We start from the raw sequence: 18129 nt of genomic DNA on the forward strand, positions 1-18129 counted from the left end.
GCCATCACCAAGCCCTATGCACACATGGATCAATAAATATGTCAATTCACCACACTTGAGAACTCAATTCTAATCAATATACGCCTGGATAATAACATTAATCTCTCCCCTGCTCCAGATTCACCAAAGCCAAATCCCTCAACGACTCCAGGGTGCACGAAGTTCCCAGCAGCAGCACCAAGGGCACATCAACCGCCAGACTCTGATAGAACCACGTCCGGAACTCAGCCCCAATCATGCTATCCATCCCATACTGCGCCAGCGGCTTCCGCGTATCCACATCATCATACTTGAGCAGAACCAGGTTCCCGAACCGGCGTCGAATGTGCACCAGGACAGCCTCCTCGAGAGACTCTCCAGCCTGCATCAGCGCCACAACCGCAGCCGGAAGCCCGCCTGCGTCGGCGCCCGCTTGATCTGACCCGTCGCCCGATCCCCCATTGAAGGAGTTGATCAGGAGCTTTGCGCGCGGATCTTCCAGTGCAGGATGCGACCCTTCGAAGCCCTTCCTGCGCAGCTCCTTCAGCCCCGCGGCTTCAAGACCAGTGAGAAGATGCGATGCCGCGAGCGCATCGTGAGCGTGCGGGATCCCCATGGCCGAGCTCGAGGAGATCGCCAGGTCGATGAGCTGGATCAGCTCGTCCGCATCGATCGTCTGGATCCCCCTGCGCAGCAGGAGCGCCTCAATCTCGGGATTGTCATGGAGATAGCCGACTTCAGAGATCATGCCGAGCCCGACCGCGACAGCAGGGCAGCCCTCGCTGCGCATGTGGCGCGCAAAGCGATCGAGGAAGTGATTGGCGGCGCAGTAGTTGCCCTCCGTGGCGGTCCCCACGCTGCCGGAGACCGACGAGGTCAAGAGGAAGAAGTCCAGAGACGAGGCACCCCCGTGTTTCTGGATGTTCTCGTGCAGGTGCCATGTCCCGTGCACCTTGGGGTCGATGCCCGTGTGCCAGAAAGTGTTCGACATGACGGAGAAGAGCGCCTCGTTGAGGCCCATTGCGGCCTGGACGACGCCCCCGATGGGACCCAGGGATGCGGCAGCGGACGTGACGCTTTCAACGTGGGCAGCAGTGCAGATGTCGCCTCGCACGACGCGGCATTCCGCGCCGAGTGCCTCCAGGTCCTGAACCAGCTCGCGCGCAGTGAGCCTGTCCGTGCCGGTGCGGCCCAGGAAAGCGAACTTGCGCGCGCCACGACTCGCCATCCACCGTGCGAGCGTCCGGCCCAGACCCCCGAAGCATCCGACCATGATGTAGCTCTTGTGCGGACTGAATTGCGCAGTGTGCTTCCGCGGCTGCACCTGGATCTCGGCGTCGTCACGCTCAAAGTTGATCACCACCTTGCCCATGCGACTCCGCGACGAGAAGTAGCGGAAGGCCTGCGTGGTCTCGCTGATATCAAAGCGCTTGATGGGCCCTGGCGGCGTGATCTTCCCCTCGCGATATAGCGTCATGACTTCGCCAACGAGTTGCTTCCACTCTGCGTGCAGACCCTTGACGTCCGTGTAGTAGAGCTGGCTGAGGTCGACGGCCGTGAAGGTTGTGTTGCGCAGGAACTGATCCATCTGCAGCCGGCCGGCGGTGGTGAGATCCAGCTTGCCGATCTCGACGAAGCGGCCAAACGAGGCGCAGCATTTCCAGCTTGCATGCAGCTGGTCGCCCGTCAGCGAGTTGAGCACAACGTCGACGCCTTTCCCTCCCGTGGCGGCCAGCACGCCGTCGAGGAAGGACGAGTCGCGCGAGCTGAAGATGTTGGAGGGCTCGAGCCCGAACTGGTCGATGAGGTACTGCTTCTTCTCCTCGCTGGAGACGGTGGTGAAGATCTGTACAGAAGATTAATATAATAACTCACACAATATGACGGACACTGACCTGGCCAACCCCGGCATTTAGGGCTAACTGAATAGCAGCAATTCCAACACCTCCCGCCCCCGAATGGATCAGAATCGACTCTCCAGCCTTGATCTGCGCACGGTAATGCAGTCCGTAAATCGCCGTTGCAAAGACCACCGGCAGAGTCGCACACTCGTCGAAGCTCTCATGCTCGAGAAGCCGGTGGCACGTCCAGTCCGGCACCGTCCGATACGTCTGGAAGTGACTCGGCGCCATCGAGACAACCCGGTCGCCCGGTCTGAACTCGGTCACGGCCGATCCAACTTCCACGATGGTCCCCGCGAAATCCACCTGGCAGCTGGCGTCGGGCGTGTCGACTTGACCAACCAGGACATAGTAGTCCTTCGCGTTGAGCCCGACAGACGCAACCTTGACCCGGACCTCAGTCGGCGCAAGCAACCCCGGCACCGCCGCCTCCTGCTCCTGGAAATACATGGAGTCGAGCTGGCCGGCCTGCTTCAGAGCAAGCCGCACATCCGGGACATCTCCGAGTCGAGCCGAAGTCGCCTGGAGACCCTGTTTGCGGCGGAATAGATCGTTCAGCCCTTCGTCGGGCGTAAAGCGGGAGACATGCACGACGCCATTGTGCTGCGCGAACTCGAGATCGGGGACATTGGCCCGCTGGGATAGAACAGATGCCAATCGCTGAGCAGTGAGGGGGACCTGGGCGTTGTCTTGTCGGCCGGGGACGTCGACGTCATACGTGTAGAACTTCAACGCCGGCTGCTCCAGCATCACGGCCCGGGACAGACCCGATATCAGAGCAAAGTCTGGATTCCCACCGGCGACGATGTTTCCGCCGGTGACCCAGACCAGGGACGCGGCGTTGTCGGTCATGATCTTGACGCGGGCCATGTCCTCGTCTGAGATTGTTGCGAGAAGCGGCACCTCCAGCTCGGCGAGGTTGAAGATCGTAGTCCCGCTGGGGACATGCTCTGGCGCGAGCTGGTGCAGAGGAACGCGCAGCACCTCCGAATGGCCTTGGAGCGAGCGAAGTGCGTCTGCGAGCGCAGAGCCGAGGGGCGTCTCCGTGTCGTCTCGCTCGACAATGACGAATTTCGACTTCTGGACCGCAGGGGGGTCGGATTGGAGCTTTGAGAAGATGATCGAAGACGGGCTGCTGGGCTCTAGGGAGATTGCGAGTGTAGATAATGCTGATGTGGCGAGCAAATCCTTTGCAGACGATTCACGGCCTAGGGCTAGGATAGACCCGTTGGCTGACAGGGCGCTGGTCAGGGCTTCGACTGCTCCCCCGGCGAGCTTCTTCTCATCCAGACTCGGGATCAAGATGAGGTCAAACTTGTCGTTGTCTCCTCCTAGCGAAGCCTGTTTCTCGGACCGCGTGCCTGACTCCATGTCCACAGGCCCCCCTACCAGGGCACCCTCATCGCTCGAATACACCGCGGTGGTGTAGCTTCGCAGCCGGCGAAACTCGCTCTGGAACGACAAGAGCTCCAAAACGGCCATGGTGAGCTCATGCGAGTCATTGCCCACCTCCAAAATGCGAAGGTCTGGGTCCTTGTGTCCCAGCAGATCCAGCACGCCCCCGAGCTTGAGCAACCCAGCGTCCGAGACAGGCGAATGCGCCTCTTCCGCAAACCCCTGCAGATATTCCTGCGCAGCACGAGGCTCAATGAAGCCCAGCCCGTGGATATCCGGCTTCCACAGAACGCGCAGAATCGGGTGCCGCGTGTCGTCGGCGGCGTCGCTCTGCTTGGGAGAGTGGTATGGCGCCAGCCGAATCTGGTCGACCTGGACCAGGGGCTCGCCTGCCTTGTTCGACAGCTCCAACCCAGCTTGGATGTATCCGAATCCCGTGCGTTCGACAACAGCATGCATATGACAGGTCGTCTCGTCGGCAGGTTCCCGCGGGGCTGTATGCACAACGGCCGACACCAGCCTGGTAGGTACCTGGGCGATCAGCTCCTTGGGCCGGCCATTGGCGGCTGCTACGACTGCCAGCTGGATCATGCCGTCGAGCGTAATGGGGTGCACGGGGTAGACTGCGAGGGGATCGTCGAAGGAAGTCAGGAGAGGCGCCGTCGCACTGGCAGAGAGTCCGGCCTTCATGCGAGGCGTTTGGAACTCGGAGATGGTTTGGAATGCATCGCCGTAGTTCAGGCCCTGCTTGACGAATCTCTCGTACCAAGTTCGTCGTGCCGTGGACTCCAGGCTGATGCTGCTCGACGGCTTATACCGAGACGACAGGGGAGACTGGCTGTCTCGAATGGCGATGCTTCCCGCGGAATGCTGCACTGTCGTCTCATCGCGATACGTCGAGATGGCAAAGTCCCACCAGGTTGTCGAGGTCGCGGCGTTGGTGATAGCAGCCCGTCGCAGCGAGGTGAAGAGCTCCAACGGCGCCGTGGCGTCACTGTCTAGCACCATCGCGCTGGTGATCGTGACGTTGGAAAACTCAAACACCGGGCGTGCTTCCAGAGGCGTGTCCGTAGCCCGCATCACAGCTTCCATGGCCATCGCAAGGTATCCCGCGCCGGGGAAGACAATCGTCTCTCCCAGTCGATGGTCCGCCAGCCACGGCACATCCTCAAGACGCAGCGCATTGCGGTAGATGATATCGCGCCCATTGCCACCGGGAAGGGCACTCCCCAGAAGCTCATGCCGCGGGTACTTGCGCTTCCGGAACTCAACGCTGGCTCGCGTCTCATGCCACAGGGGCTGCTCGCCGTATGTGAACCGGTACTTGGGGAGATCCGTGACGACACGCCCCGAGCTGCCGGTCTTGCCGGGCATTTGAAGCCCATGGATGCGAGACCAGTCCATCTCATACCCCTTCAGCCACAGGCTGCCGGCAAAGCTCAAGACGCTCTGCACGGCGTTGACGTTCCGCTTGACGGGCGCCGCATACTGCACTTCCGTCTGTGGGACCCCGGCAGTCGCCAGCGTCTGCTTGATGGGGAGCTCCAGCGTCGAGTGCGGTCCAAGCTCGATGAAGCAGTAGGGCCCTCCTTCTTCCTCGGTATACATCTTGTCGATGGCCTGCGCGAAGCGCACCTGGCTCTCGAGGTTCTGGCGCCAGTAGCTCGGCGAGAACCCAGCTGTTTTGGCTTCGCCCGTGACAGACGACATGAACAGCGCGCCTTGGGGCTGCCGGCTGGCAAGGTCCAGCCGGGGCAGGACCTGTTCGAGGAGGGCCTGGTAGTCCCCGCCGATGCTGCGCATGTGGTGCGAGTGGTAGGCCTGCCCGCCGGTCTTGAGCACCCGCGCAAAGGTTCCGGCTTCTTTGAGGACGGTCGAGAGCTCCTCCACGGCCGGTCTATCTCCCGAGACGGTCACCGCGCCGGGGGAGTTGACACAGGCGACGCGTACCTGACCCTCTAGCCCAGCGTCGGAGATGGCCTGCGCGGCCTCCTCCTCGGGTAACCCGACCGCCATCATCGCTCCATCCTGCGTTGACTTGGTCGCGCAGTATCCACGGTAGTAAGCGATCGCGATGGCCTCTGCAGAGGAGAGATACCCAGCGGCGTACGCGGCGGCAATCTCTCCAGACGAGTGACCGACCGTAGCGGCGGGGAACATGCCCCAGGACGAGAGCAGCTGGATCAGCGCAACCTGTATCGCCGTGCAGCAGGGCTGGGAGCGCGACGGAAGGTGAATCTTGTCGGCGTCGCCGAGAATGGCGTCCTTGAGGGACCATTCGGGCCCGTTGGGAAGACCCCGAAGTACCATGTCCATTTCGGCGATGGCGTGTCGGAACACCGCGAAGTCTGAGAAGAGCTCCCGGCACATCCCAGGCCATTGGGAGCCTTGGCCTGTGAAGACGAATGCGAATGGCGTCGACGCTTTGCTGGTCACTGGGCTGGCCGCCGTGATGAAGTTTTCTGTCCGGAACGAGGTGGCGATGTCTCCGGACCGGGGAGCAACGAGGAAGCCTCTGACGGGAAGCTGGGAGCGTCGAGAGGCCAGTGTATGAGCGAGGTCGAGGATATCGGTTGTTCCATAGTCAAAGTGGGCAAAGTCTTGCACGCGGGCTTCCAGGGAGGCCGTCGTCGTGGCCGACAGAGGCAGCACGACAGCAGACAGCGACGGTGCCCTCACTGTCGTGGTCTCGGATACCTTTGGCGCCTGTTCCAAGATAACATGAGCGTTGGCTCCTCCGTACCCAAAGGAGTTGACTCCTATTCCCCCGGTTAGCAACGGTCCAGACCCCACCCCCCCCCTGGGATATCACGTACCAAGCCGCCTCACACGAGGCAAGTTATCCGGCCACGCAGTCAGCTCCGTCGGAATGACGATATTTCGCTCCTCAGCCTTCAGCTTGGGGTTGATATCTTGTACCCCATAGCTCCCGGGGATCAGGCCCTGTTCCAAGACCATGGTCCCCTTGATCACACTGGAGATGCCACTGGCGGCTTCTGAATGCCCGACGTTGCTCTTGACGGACCCGATGAGAAGAGGCTGCTGGTTCGCCGCGCGGGGGAACACGCGAGCCAGGGCGTCCACTTCAATGGCATCGCCGACTTTGGTGCCGGTGCCGTGGCATTCGACGTAGTTGATGTCGTGGACCGAGATGTTGGCCCGCGCGAACGCCTTCCGGATGACCAATTCTTGTCCGTCGGCGCTGGGCAGACTGATTCCGGGTGTTCGGCCGTTTCTGAGCACATTCCACGCTTTAGCTTTAGTTTCGAGACGTATCGTGCGGCAAGAGAGGGCAAGTGAGAGATGCTTACGCGTTAATTGCAGAGCTGCGCACCACGCTGCGGATGGGATCCCCGTCCCGCAGGGCATCCTTGAGTCTCTTCACGTACAGGGCCCCGATACCGTCTGCGCGGCCGTACCCATCGGCAGAGGAGTCAAAGGTGTGGCAGGTGGAGCTGGGGGAGAGCACGCCGAGTTTGACGGTTGCGATGTGCTGCTCGGCGGACTGGATGAGGTTTGCGCCGGCCACGACGGCTGCATCACACTCGCGGTTTTGCAGGGCGGTGCATGCCATGTGCAGACAGTAGAGTGAGGACGAACACGCCGTGTCAATCACCAGACTGTGCGGTCAGCGACGTTCCAGGGTTGAGCGCGGATTGACGCACCTTGGGCCTTGGAGGTTGAATATGTGGCTAATGCGGTTGCCCAGGAGGGTTGTACCCAGACCTGTACCTGAGTAGCGGCTGAGACTGTTGTCAAGACGCATGTTAGAAGCATGTCAACCGCGCAGACAGATGGACTCGTACAAATCAGGATCTCTCAGTTGCATCACCATGTAGTCCACGGTGAAGTTGCCGACGTAGCAGCCCGTGTTGGACCCAGAGGCCTTTTCCATCGGGATGCCGGCATTCTCCAGGCATTCGTACACCACTTCAAGCAGCTTCCTCTGCGCCGGGTCCATGTAGGTTGCCTCGAGGTTGTTGATGCCGAAGAAACTGTTCTCAAACTCTCGAATATCCTCATTCAGGAAATACCCCCCCTCGGTCATCATACTCCCCGGCCGGTCCTGTCCCTTTGGGTGGTAGAACCCATCGACATTGAACCGGGACCCGGGAGCCTTGCATTGCGCTGTTCGGCCGTTTGCCAGCAGATCCCAGAATGCGCGAGGATGGGTGGCTTCTCCCGGCAGACGACAGGCAATGCCGCAGATTGCAATGGGTTCGTATGGGAGGTCCGAGGCAATGTCACTCGGCACCGGCGAAGCGCTGGAGGAGCGTTCAGTAGAGCTCCCCGAGTCGAAGATTACGGGAGACATCGTGACAGGCAATCAGAGTATTGGTGTGGTGTTCTCAGGGGGGGATGGCAGTCCCAGTGCTGTCGTATTTAGAATAGTATTTAGACTGATCATGCCCGGTGATTGACCTATCCTGGGGAGCGTTTCGGCTGTCGGGGATCCCGGTTATCCTTGACAACGGGGATCTTCATGGGCCGGCATGCACATGCTTCGGGAGTGGAGCGAGAACTCTGCTGGACTCCCCAGACTGGCTCGGGAACCGCGAGAACGGCCAAGCACTGCATGTCTCGCATGCTCTCCAGCGCATGCATGGATGTCTGGCGACGGTTACGCTCCCGACTCGACATACAGACACCGAGTCTCAGGGCGAGGTGAGGAGAGAGGAATGCTCGGTGTGCCCTACACGGATTACGGGGAATCCAGACATCAAAAAACCTATCTCCAACACTTCATGGAAGCCTGGACAAACACCGAGTCTTAGGGTTGGATTGAGAAGCGGGCCCGGGTAGTGCTTAGTGCACCCTACACGGATTACGGGAATTCTCCAGACATCAAAAAAACCTATCTTGTTCGACCACGAATAGCTAACTGTGCAAACGACTAGTCTACCCCTATTTGCCAGTACCCGCGTAGTCCTTCTCCAGGATCCCCAGATACTCCGTGATGTTCTCGCCGTTGACCTTGACCGGCTCCACGTCCAGCAACACGAACAGCATCCGGCCCGGCTTCTCCTCGTCCAGGTTCTTCCACTTGTGCATGCAGCCCCTGTTGACGCCTACCAACGACATCTGTTAGTCCAAGGTAATTCTGGCGACCGGGGAGCGAAACGTACTGGTATCACCAGGCAACATCACCCTCTTCTCCCCACTGTCCAGCGAAAGCTCAAACTTGCCCTCAATCACGACTCCGTAGTCAATCGACAGAGCCCGGTGGATCGGCGACTCGACCCCCGGAGCAAAATCAATCAGACGGGCCACGCTGCCGTGGGGGACGTGGATCGAAGGCTTCCGATCTCCTTAGTACAAAAGAGGCAATCAAATTCGTCCGCATCGACACGGCTTACCTCGTGCTCGCGAGCATAGGCGAGATCCTTATCGTCGTTCATATCGACCGGGTTTCCGGCAGTGCTGTAGATGATGTTTGCGACTGCTAGGCCTTCGACCATGATGCGGTGGTGGTCTCCGTCGTCGTCGACGACGAAAACGCCTTCGCCATCTTTGTTGTGCGAGGTGATGAAGCGTCGGGCGTGGCGGAGGCCTTCAGCAGGGAACTTGGTAATGGGTCCTTTGGGTTCTGACATGTTTCTTCGACGGTTCGTTTCTGGTGGGTTTGCTTTGGGTGGGAGAATGAATTACGGTGGTTGCGGGGGGAATTGACCGGATGGGTCATCTATCTATCTATCTATCAATCTATCTCTCGCTCTCTCAGGGCCCTTGGTCGGTAATGGGTCGTTGATCGGTGACTCTGGGGCGTATTCGAGGGGACTGCAGGTCAGTGCAGCTCGGTTTTTCAGTCGCAGCACCCTGGTGGTCTGTGCATTTCCTGACTTACCATACTGAGGCCGGATTGGAGGGACACGTTTCGTTTCCTGATGTGGTATTGGCGATGCCCGGGTTCCCGACTGGGCGGGGATGCTGATATTCGGGGTTGTCGACGAATGCAGCGTATACAACGCTCCAGGCTTCTTCCGCGCTCCAAACCATCCATCAATCATGCTTTCTGACGGCTTCCACATGGAGACTTCCCTCCTGACCGGTGTGCTTCTGACCGCTGCAGCGGTATGTCTTGCCGCGGTGGTGTTGTCCAAGGGAGGTTCTGCTGGGGGTAAGAGGCCTCTTTGTCTGATAATTAATATCTAACTCGGCTAACTCAACTGGCAGGACCTCCTACTCTGCCGCTGATTGGAAATATGCATCAAATCCCTCGAGCGGGGATTCACCTACAGTAGGGCGCGCCAGAACCCCCCCACTATGTATTCTCATGGATCCTGAAGACTGAATCAAACCACTAAACTCCCAGCTTCACTGAATGGGCGCGCAAGTATGGACCTATCCTGCCCGTCAAGATCGGCCGAGGGGCCATGGTCGTGCTCAGCTCTGCTCGCCACGCCGTCGAGATCCTCGACAAACAAGCCGCGTTCACAAGCCACCGGCCGCCATCGTACGTGCTCGGCGACCTCGTCTTCAAGGGCGATCATCCAATGTTCATGGACGCCGACGAGCGGTGGAAGCTCCGCCGCAAACTCTACTTCCAGCTGGTCAATGAGGCCCGGTGCAACGCCGAGCACATGTCGCTCGTGGAGGCCGAATCCACGCAGTTGCTCAGCGATATTTGTCTCGAGCCGGACTCACTGATGTACCATCCGGGAAGGTATAGTAATAGCATCATCATGAGCCTGGGTGAGTATATTCCCCCCGTTGAAGACCCCTGAGGCTAACGGCGTAAGTCTTCGGCATCCGCACCCCCCGATACGACACCCCGCATTACCTGGAGCTCCAACGCGTCGTCACCGAGATGAGTGGCCTCGGCGAAATCGGTGCCAGCCCTCCGGTCGACTGGTTCCCAATGCTCAAGTACATCCCCGAGCGACTCTGGGGCAACTGGCGCACACGGGCTGCGAAGCTCCGACGACGGATCCTGGGACTGTACGCGCCGCTCGTCGACCAGGTGATCGAGCGGCGCAAGAACGAGATTGGACACCGCGGCTCCTTCCTCGACGGCGTCCTCGACCAGAACGAGAAGCTGGGTCTCGCTCGCACAGAGATCGAGATCATGTGTGGGAACTTGCTGGAGGGAGGCACGGATACAATGGCCACGACGCTGCTCGTCTTCTGCCAGGCTATGGCCATGAATCCGCATGTGCAGGAAGAGGCCCAGAGCGAAATGGACGCCGTCTTGTCTGATAGCGAGATGCCCTCGTGGGAACATCGCGACAAGCTCCCCTACGTGTGCATGATCACCAAGGAACTCCTGCGCTGGCGGCCCCCAGCCCCTGGGTCCTTTCCGCATGCTCTTGCAAAAGGTACACGCAATGCACAGACACACAGAGATCATGGCTGACAGCGCATAGACTCCGAAATCGCCGGTACAAAATACCCCAAAGCCACCGCCCTAATCATCAACATCTGGGGCATCCACCACGACGAAAGCGCATACGCGGACCCCTCATCCTTCAACCCGCGACGCTTCGCCCACCAGCTCCAGCCCGCGCCTGTGTACGCAAACTCCCAAGACGCCAGCAAACGCGACCACTTCGGCTACGGGATCGGCCGCCGCATCTGCCCGGGCATCCACCTGGCCGAGCGCACGCTCTTCACGGCCGTCGCGCGGATGATCTGGGGACTCAGCATCCAGCTTCGCAAGGATGACCGGGGGAATCCCATCCCGCTGGATGTTAGCCCCGAGACGGGCTACTCGGATGGGTTTTTGAACCAGTGCCGGCCCTTCCGGGTGGATGTGCGGCCGCGGTCGGAGCGGAGGAAGGAGGTTGTGATGACGGCCAAGGCTGCGGCTGAGGTGGATGTTTTTGCAAAGTTTTCGTAGTTGTTGATGTTGATGGATCAGGTACCGAGATATTTGGTCTCTCTCCTGGCGGTGGGACGATATATATCATCAGTGGAGGTGGTTGCTTCATTATTTGGGAGCATGGAAATGATCATCGAGGCCGAAACCCGAGGGGCGACTACTATCCTACGCAGTTGGTTGACATCCCGTATCGCATTTTGATTAGGATATTTTGGTCGCTCTTTGACTTCGTGCTATATATAATGGATTTATGATGACTTTATCTGAATATCAATGCCGACAAAACTCTACACGAGGCACATGACCGTGTCCTGTCAGCCATCAAGCGAGAGAATCGAGTAGGTATATATTTACACTTCCTGACAATTTTATATACATTATTACTCCCATTATCCCCGAGCCGTGGTGTTTTCGATCAATGGATACTCATGCAACTCCGGGAATATACATCTTCCATTCTGTCAATATCGACTATCGACCCTATAGTACTCAATATAACTCATCCCTGGCGTCAACCACAGGACCTGAAGGATAATATAGAGAGCTTGACTTTTTGGTGCCTTTGCAGGCGAGCTTTAGGTACGGTACGCCGAGTCTCAAACCAAAATCAAAACAACACATGGCAAATAAAATGGGCGTTGCCGCTGGGTGCCGTCTTAGACATGGAGTCTTTCTGCACTTCAGTCTGTGAAGAAGGTTAAGAAGGGTATAGAGTAGAAATGCTCTAGGTGAGGAAAGAAGAAGACGGCGAAATGCTAAAATGAACCAACGGACATGGCAGAAATTGGAATGTGGAAAGGAAATTCGTCATTCGTGATAGTGGGAGATTAAAGAAATAAGATGCAATTATGTACGACCGTCAGTCACGGGTATACCCTCGTTTGATTGACGATTATCAGGGGGAGATCCCCACGCGTCTGGCCCGCGGCTACTCCGCCGAGCAAGATTGCGGATCTTTGCGGTGAAAGATTCGTTGACGCTGCGATTTCGCCGATGCTCGAGGGACATACGACGGCCACCCGTTGGTCTTGTCTCCGTACTCAATGCCGGGCCGGCGGTCATGGCGCGAGGAAGCATGCGTCCGAGACCCTCGTTATCAATAGCGATATCGATGGTCCCCGAGGATTCACGCTGTGAAGTTGTAGACGCTGGGATTGGAGGAGGGGGTGGGGGCGTGTTGAGATGCTGAAGCTCGGGGAGAATCGGTGGCATCGCCTTCTCCATCGCTTCCTCGATGCTTACCGACACGGGCGAGGATCCGTAGTCGGGAGGCCCCGCAGTTGAAAGCTCGCGTGAGCTTTCTCGACGATGGTGCACAGCGCGGTTCCTGTCGGATGAGCGACTGCGAGGAAGATTCGGATTGAATCGAGGGTGCATGGGCATATCGACGGGGCGACTGGGAGGCTGAACCTCAGGCACCGGAACGGACATGGAACGCGGGATACGCTCTGCTTCGCCCTGGTATTTTGCGTCACTTAACAGCAGTGGTGCGTGATCGGTCTGGGGAGGTGCACTTGGAGGAGGCGGCGGTGGCGGAGGAGGTATAGGTTCAGTTTCTGCAGACCCGCTATATTTGGGATGGCGCATCGCTCTAGGCGTTGCCGGCAGTCCGAGTGGCACGCCTGCTCGGGATGAGTTTGAATCGGAGCTGCTAGGATAGTCTGGTGAAGTCTTGCTGGGGGGGATCGTGCTTCGCCCAGGAGTCCGAGGTGTGAAGGATTGGACGGAAAACGGGGGGCTTTCCAGGACCCCACGGGTGTACTGGATTTCCCCGGGGAACGGGATGTTCGGCGCAGATGGATTCCGCGCAAGAGAAAGTCGGCGTGCTTCAAGCTCGGCAGCTGCAAGCTCCTTTTTCCTCAGCTCGGCGATAGTCGCAGGAGAAAGGAAAGGGGCGTCTGTCGGCTCTCCATTAGGGCCCGCTTGAACCTCCTGGGGTCTTTCTGAAACGGGAGCATCCGTCTGAGCGGAGTCGTTCGGGGGAGGAGAGCCCTTCGCATCAGGTTCCGTGGTAGGTTTCAAATCACTCTCCTGGAGAGGCCGAGACCCCGCGCGAGCCCGTCGCCCGTCAGCAGAGGGCTCGCGTCTTGAAGCTGAAGGACGGCGGCTCCTACTGCGCTGAAGGGTCCTCCTCTCCCTATCGCCGGCAACGAATTTCAAAGCATCTTCCGGATTAGTCATGGGGACAGGCGATGGTGGCGAAATATTCCGCAACGCTCTATCGGCGCTACGCCCACGATTGGCAGCTTCATCCACACGGCCCGCCGTGTGCCGACTGGAGGAGCGGTTTTGACGTCGCTCTGACGAGTTCCTAGAGCGCGGCTTGCGTACCCTACTGGTGCTTCGAGCCTTTGAGGGCTTAGCACTGTACTGGGCTAATTCCTCTGGAGACATGGGCACAGGGGACGAAGGGGACCGTTTGGCGGGTTGGACATAGCGCTTCTCATTCCGTCCCCTGGTGTCATTCGACGCGTTCCTACTTTTTGTCTTCCGTGAGCTCAAAGCGTTCGATTCGTCGGTGTTGCGCCTGCCGCGCCGGTAGTGTTTCCGAGAGTGATAACTCGCCTCATCCAAGCTATTGATGTATTGGTCGATGCTTCGCCCGCTCACACTGGGACTTTTTGTTGTGCTGTAGCTGTGCGCGGTGGACGGAGGACTCCTAAAGCCGGTCGCCGTCGAATCGGATTTGTTCTGCAATTCATCGTGGGATGCTTCGCCAGGAAGGAGATGCAATTGTAACCCATCTGGCTTTCGTTCTCTCCCACTAAGTCGACTATCAGAGCGTTCCCTCAGAGCTTCAAAGATACCAGGGGTTGGAGAAGGTAGGCCTTTGATGGTTGCAAATTTATCTGCGGTGGTCTGGACTGCTGTCTGCGGGCTTGGTTTGAACGCCTCATCGGGTTCGTATCGCGCAGATGGGAGCAATCCAAGGTCACCTTCCTGCTCTTGAGGCTGGCTTCGGCTAGTGTCGTCATTTTCGGACGTAGAGCCGTAGTCGACGAGTTTCTTAGAGTCAGTGAAAATGAAAGTTGGTGGCTGAACATCCACGGGTGTTTCTCCGATCGATGGCAAGCGCTGTTTCTGGTATCCGGGTGTCCCTGATCGGGAGCCCATAGCGTTGTTGAGGCTCTGGATATTGTTGAGCTTGTACGACCCAAAGCCACCGGGAGACATTGCGGAACTTCCTCCGGCGGATTCGGCGATGGGAGTAACCCCAGGAGCATTGGTGGGGGTTCGATCATCAGATTTGAGACCAGGGAAGCGGAACCGCTGGTTTGGTTGCCCATCAAACGATGTGATCAGTTTCAGCGACGGAGCTTTAAGGGAATTCCTGTTAGATACTGGTGACTTCGACTGCGAGTTTGGATGCAGGAGGTTGGCAGAATTCTGGTATGGCAGCTCAGGTGACGCAACAGGGGCCCTTCCGGGAGTTATTTCTCCAAAGTTTGCTTGATGAACAGCTGGAGATGCCCACGGATCGGATGGTTCCACCCCTGTACACATGAAGCAACGAATAGCTAGCTGCTGCTGGGAATGAGCTACCACATGCTCTCCCCACCGACGAACAAGGTACGACTGACGTTGCCATTCGGTTGGCATCACCAAGCAGGTCATGAGAATAGCTTCCATATAGTAGTTTTGCGAGACATAAACCTCAATGGCATCGTCTCTATCCCCAAGACCGACCAAGACCGTAGCTGCGGTATGCACATCGCCGATTTCTAGCATCTTCTGAACGAAGGCTTGTCCGACTTTATTGGCTTGCGACTGGCCAGTCATCTGACTGAGCGCCAATAACATCCAGTCCGTGATCGATGTCGGGCCTCCGCTCAGCATTGACGCCATGTGGTCGGTATCCGATTCTTCAATCCACTGTGCTAACAAGATGGCGGCTGGGCTCCCTGGGGGGTGGCGGTATACTGCGGACAGTTAGTAAGGAGCTTGGCTCTTTGGAATCATGCCGACCTACGTTCATCCTTGATTAGACCTTCAATGTCACCGTCCCAGCCGAAGACCATGCTCAGCATTTGTCGCCGCAAATCGTCCGGCGTGAGGCGAGTTTCATCGAGAGGCTGATGAGGCCTATACGGCACGTCGTTGAGGCGCGCGCGAGTGAAGGGAAACAGATCCACATTCTTGTCTGCTGGGCTGAACTGAACTTCGTTCCTTAATCGAGATCCCGGCCGAGAACTCCTTGCGGACGACATCGAGACCGAAGAAGCGTATGCGAACGATGGCTGTGGTGTCTCTCTGCCACCACCCGCGGATGTTAATGAGAAAGAAGTCGCGGTGTGTGCCGACCTACTGGGCGGGGAGAATGGGACTGGCTTGTACTTGTCGGAGGAAGCCTTGGAGCTAACGGAAGCGGCACGCCCACGGGATGATCCGGGGCTACTCATTTCCCCACGTTGTTGCTTTACAGTGTCAATGCCGGTGGAATCGAACGGAGCGCGCCTCGTGCCGAACATTGAGCTTGGCTCGCGCATATCTGGGGGGTCTTGCAAGGTGCGTGGAGACTTTGTCCGAGCCCTCATCTGATCCAGAGCTGCAGTCATGGAGTTTGTCGGAGGGTGCTGCACATTCGCAACCATGGCTGGATTTTCCAAATCATATTGCTGGACTGTAAATTGCGGTCCGAGTGTGAAAAGAGTCGCGGTGGCTCCGTAATTTGCGATTCCACGGGGGTTATCGATGGTCGGAATCGGCTCGTAGGTGATGTGTTTGGTCTTTACATCCCATGCCCATGTTTCACTATCGTACTCTACGTCAGTCACAAGGTCCGCTGGAGACTTATGGAGAAGCAGGTCCGCAACTCACCCATCTAAGTATTGGATAATCTTTCCATTCTTGGACCAGGCCATCCACTTTGGCTCGGATGACGAGGAGACATCGGATCGTTTGAGGACACGGATTACCCGGGGCGCCTCTTTTCCAGGTGGTTTTGCTACACTCCAAACCCTGAGGTCTCCATTAGCGGACATCGTCGCTAGCATATCGGACTTTTGTTTCGACGATGATGCATGCCACGCCAATGACACTATCGGTGACGGTCCTCGAGAGGTTGTCATTGAGTGCAGGATCGTAAACGTCGGTAAAAGCGTAGCAATCAAGATTGACCCATTTTGGTACCTAGACGGAAGCAGAGTTAGCGGAATTCTCACACCACCGAAATCTCGAAGGACGCACCCAATTGCATAAGTTCGACAATCAGTGGCCGGTGCCAACGCTGTGATCGGGTCGAAGATGGTACGACAGGAAACGTTATCCGAGGTCGACGGCTCAAAAAGGATCACATCGCCCTTCTCGTTCCCTAAAGCAGAATTAGCAAGCGCCCGTCATTGTGGAAGAATTCGGACGTACCAAAAGCAACATTCCCGTTCCGCATCCATGCAGCTGCCTTCAATTCCTCAAATGACGCAAAGCGGGCAATAACGCTCCCTGTAAAGAGGTCCCAAATTATAGCAGTACGACTTGCATCATAGCTGACCACCAGCCTCCCGGCACCACGCTCACTGACATTGTCCACTGAGATGAAGACAATGTTGTCCTTGTGATTCTCAAATCGTCGTTCGAGGGCGAGTGTGTCATGATGAAGGCACAGGATGTCGGAGCCCTGCGCGTAGAGAAAGAGCGACGCTGTTGATGCACAAGCTTCAAATTTCGAAGCGGTCTGCGGTTGACTCGGCATCGGAGACGGTACGGACTGAATTTTCGACGACCGAGTGTCCGGGATAGGATTTCTGTTCCATGCCAATTCAACCATCTTTCCGACATAAAACCCAAGTCAATGCACCCGGACCCTTATATCAGCAAGATCCCCAGAAAAATAAATAAGATTTAGAGGCGCTGCGCGGGAGGTTCGAGGAGACAAGGCCGGCGTAGCGGTGGTGAGAGTGTCAAAAGCATCCCCGCTTAAGAAGAGGGCGGTTGATGGAGCTGTCTCAGTCTCGATCTGAAAAGATGCTATCGGCGACCCGGCTGACAAGTGGCTGGTCTAAGAGATACGATTAATTAGTCAAGCAAGCAGCGGTATGCAGAAGAGGGAGGAGCAAGTACACAACACGATCAGGCAGAAATGTGGCAGGAAATTGTGAAAATCAGAGCCAAGCAGGAAACGAAGGACGGAAAAAAAAAAGGAGATATCGGAATATGCAGCCACGCAGGAGACAGTGTCAAGCTGGCGAGATCGGACGAGTCGAGCTGGGATGGCAGAGGGGGGTGGGGAGGGGAAAGAACGTGATGCAGAGCAGATCGGCGGAGGAAAGTGATACAGAGAACAGACAGGACGATGAAACAACTTCACGACTCGGACATGAATCCTTTTATGAGAACAGCCAGGCTCGCTAAGGAGAGCGTCAAGGAGAAACGCCCACAAATTGAGATTTCGAACAGTTTGTGGCAGAAGTCAGAAAGGCGATGGAGGCAGCGGCAAGAGTCGATCAGAATCTCCAGCCATCAAGCAATGGGAGCTCATGCCAAGGGCCTGATGGCGCTTCTGACGGGACAGGGATCTTGACGAGAGACGGACCGTCGAAGCGACCAGTGCATCCGAGCAGGTCATTAGCGGACGAGCGCGAACAGAGACCCATCTGGGGCATCATCAGACACGGGGGGGACGAGGCGTGGTGGTGCTGGACGACACCAACGAGAGTGCTTGAACGCGGGATTCATTTCGGGAATGGGCTCTTCGAGGAGCAGCTGGTTGTTTGCTGTCCAATTGTGCCAAAAAGGGAGACTGAGCTCTTCCCCAGAGAACAGAAGCAAGGCTGAGACTCGGCAGAAGCCGTCCAGGATGCTGCCAGGAAGCCAGACGACTGTGCGATGCCCGCTGCAGAACCCCGGCAGTTCACGCGCTGATTGGCCACGTTCCTTTCTTCATCTGCAACTCTCATCACCTGAGGCTCCAATCAGGCACGGGCTTCGCGGTCTTGGCGGTGTCACGGGACCCAGCAGGGCGCGTAAAATCGCACTCAGCCAATCAGCGACTGGCACCGCTCATCTCCCGCAGTCGAATCACATCCCCAAACTGACCTC

The 18129-nt window shown here is 57.6% G+C and overlaps 4 protein-coding genes across 4 annotated transcripts; 1 reads left to right on the forward strand and 3 right to left on the reverse strand.

The window, feature by feature from the left end:
• Positions 1-97: 97 nt before the first annotated feature.
• Positions 98-7590, reverse strand: BJX67DRAFT_385832 (type I polyketide synthase; the record flags this gene model as incomplete). Its single annotated transcript, XM_071033946.1, has 6 exons — positions 98-1825; positions 1875-6034; positions 6092-6510; positions 6587-6895; positions 6941-7024; positions 7082-7590. 6 exons carry the CDS (start codon positions 7588-7590, stop codon positions 98-100), a joined length of 7209 nt encoding a protein of 2402 aa, XP_070881185.1.
• Positions 7591-8180: 590 nt separating this feature from the next.
• Positions 8181-8869, reverse strand: BJX67DRAFT_385833 (cupin domain-containing protein; the record flags this gene model as incomplete). Its single annotated transcript, XM_071033947.1, has 3 exons — positions 8181-8344; positions 8402-8573; positions 8633-8869. 3 exons carry the CDS (start codon positions 8867-8869, stop codon positions 8181-8183), a joined length of 573 nt encoding a protein of 190 aa, XP_070881186.1.
• Positions 8870-9302: 433 nt separating this feature from the next.
• Positions 9303-11188, forward strand: BJX67DRAFT_391483 (cytochrome P450; the record flags this gene model as incomplete). Its single annotated transcript, XM_071034790.1, has 5 exons — positions 9303-9393; positions 9450-9513; positions 9589-9968; positions 10016-10591; positions 10640-11188. The coding sequence occupies 5 exons, from the start codon at positions 9303-9305 to the stop codon at positions 11110-11112; spliced, it is 1584 nt and encodes a 527-aa protein (XP_070881187.1). The 3' UTR covers positions 11113-11188.
• A 596-nt stretch (positions 11189-11784) lies between these two features.
• On the reverse strand, positions 11785-17014 carry BJX67DRAFT_310410 (uncharacterized protein). The gene is made up of 5 exons (XM_071027143.1): positions 16456-17014; positions 16282-16405; positions 15913-16224; positions 15065-15846; positions 11785-15014 (listed from the first exon to the last, which is right to left on the reverse strand). Exons 1-5 carry the CDS (start codon positions 16856-16858, stop codon positions 11941-11943), a joined length of 4695 nt encoding a protein of 1564 aa, XP_070881188.1. The 5' UTR covers positions 16859-17014; the 3' UTR covers positions 11785-11940.
• Positions 17015-18129: the final 1115 nt, after the last annotated feature.

This window comes from Aspergillus lucknowensis (assembly GCF_044049455.1).
Source record: "Aspergillus lucknowensis strain CBS 449.75 chromosome Unknown BJX67scaffold_71, whole genome shotgun sequence".
NCBI lineage: Eukaryota > Fungi > Ascomycota > Eurotiomycetes > Eurotiales > Aspergillaceae > Aspergillus > Aspergillus lucknowensis.